The sequence below is a fragment of the Dendroctonus ponderosae genome, unplaced genomic scaffold (genome assembly GCF_020466585.1).
Source record: "Dendroctonus ponderosae isolate FM_Combo_2020 unplaced genomic scaffold, Dpon_F_20191213v2 Dpon_F_20191213_8, whole genome shotgun sequence".
Lineage (NCBI taxonomy): Eukaryota > Metazoa > Arthropoda > Insecta > Coleoptera > Curculionidae > Dendroctonus > Dendroctonus ponderosae.
Window position 1 is genome coordinate 6,288,815 of NW_026019016.1, and position 1,241 is coordinate 6,290,055.

The 1,241-nt window shown below is 53.7% G+C and overlaps 1 protein-coding gene across 1 annotated transcript; it reads left to right on the top strand.

Annotated features, from left to right (window-relative positions):
* Positions 1 to 173: 173 nt before the first annotated feature.
* On the top strand, positions 174 to 1,026 carry LOC125505465 (beta-1-syntrophin-like; the record flags this gene model as incomplete). The annotated part of the gene is given in 1 exon segment (XM_048669283.1): positions 174 to 1,026. A coding segment is annotated over 1 exon segment (496 nt), but the record flags the coding sequence as incomplete, so codon positions are not given.
* Between the last annotated feature and the right edge of the window lie 215 nt (positions 1,027 to 1,241).

The window sequence follows — 1,241 nt, forward strand, 5'->3', positions numbered from 1 at the left end:
CCTATTCAAATATTGGAGTAATATTGGCTAATAATTGACAATATTGACCCAACATAAAAATGCTCTGCCAATATTGTATAAATATATACCCGATACATGATGCTACATGGGAAAGTAGAGCGCTGCAGCTAATAGGGTGGTTCGACGAGGATTTCCGGCAGATGGAGACGCTGATAGGGGATGATTGACGTAGTTGTGGAGCAGAGTCCCAAGGGACGCCCGTCGGCATGACAACGCAAGGGCTCCGACGCGCCGAAGTGTCAGCAGATGCAAAGCCCACGAAAACGGAATAATTCAGTGAAAGCAGACACGTTTCGAGCGAATGGTAGTGGGCGACGATGCCGACGTCTGTCAGTCTACATCGTCTACCATCAGGTGCCCAAGTGAAGGAACCGTAACAAACAGCGGAAGGACGGAACCGCGTCGTCGTCGTCGCCAGTTCGCAGTAGAACCCGCACCTGAACGGTGCCCACTCCGATGATCGCCGTAGATTCATCACGATCAGTTAGCGGATAATCAGCGATGTGAAAATGAGCGTCGTGGACGCCAATGGGGATGGTCTCACATCGCCCGGTTACTACGGGCGCAGTGGCGTGCTCGAGACGCACGTGCGAGGCCAGTGGTACCGCGTGTTCGTCACCATCGAGGACGATTTCCTGTGCATCACATTGGACGAGTCGTACGAAAACACCACCACCTTGAATGGCACCCTGAACAACAACATCGAGACGCCGAGCGGCTTGTGCGAGACACCAGACGTGCCCGACTCGGTCGCCAACCAGAAGCGCTCGGTCCGAGTGATCAAGTCCGAAAACAATGGCCTGGGCATCTCGATCAAGGGCGGCCGCGAGAACAAAATGCCCATCCTGATCAGCAAGATCTTCAAGGGAATGGCGGCCGATCAGACTGAGCAGCTCTATGTGGGCGATGCGATCCTGTCGGTCAATGGGGAGGATCTACGCGAGGCCACCCATGATGAGGCTGTCAAGGCGCTCAAGAAGGCCGGCAAGTTTGTCGAGCTGGAAGGTGAGCTCTTGATCTGTTCGATTATCTAGGCCCAGCCACAGCCTCCGAGCTAGATACTCCTCTTTTCCTCCTCTCCTCCTCTAGGAGGCTGTGGGTTCTTCCTTAGAATTCACGCAACAGGTTGTGGTTGGTCAAGTCTAGTGGCTCTTGTACCCAAGGGCGGATCCAGGGGGGGTCATGGTCATTTTTTGAGAAAACTGCCAGCATTTCCTTAT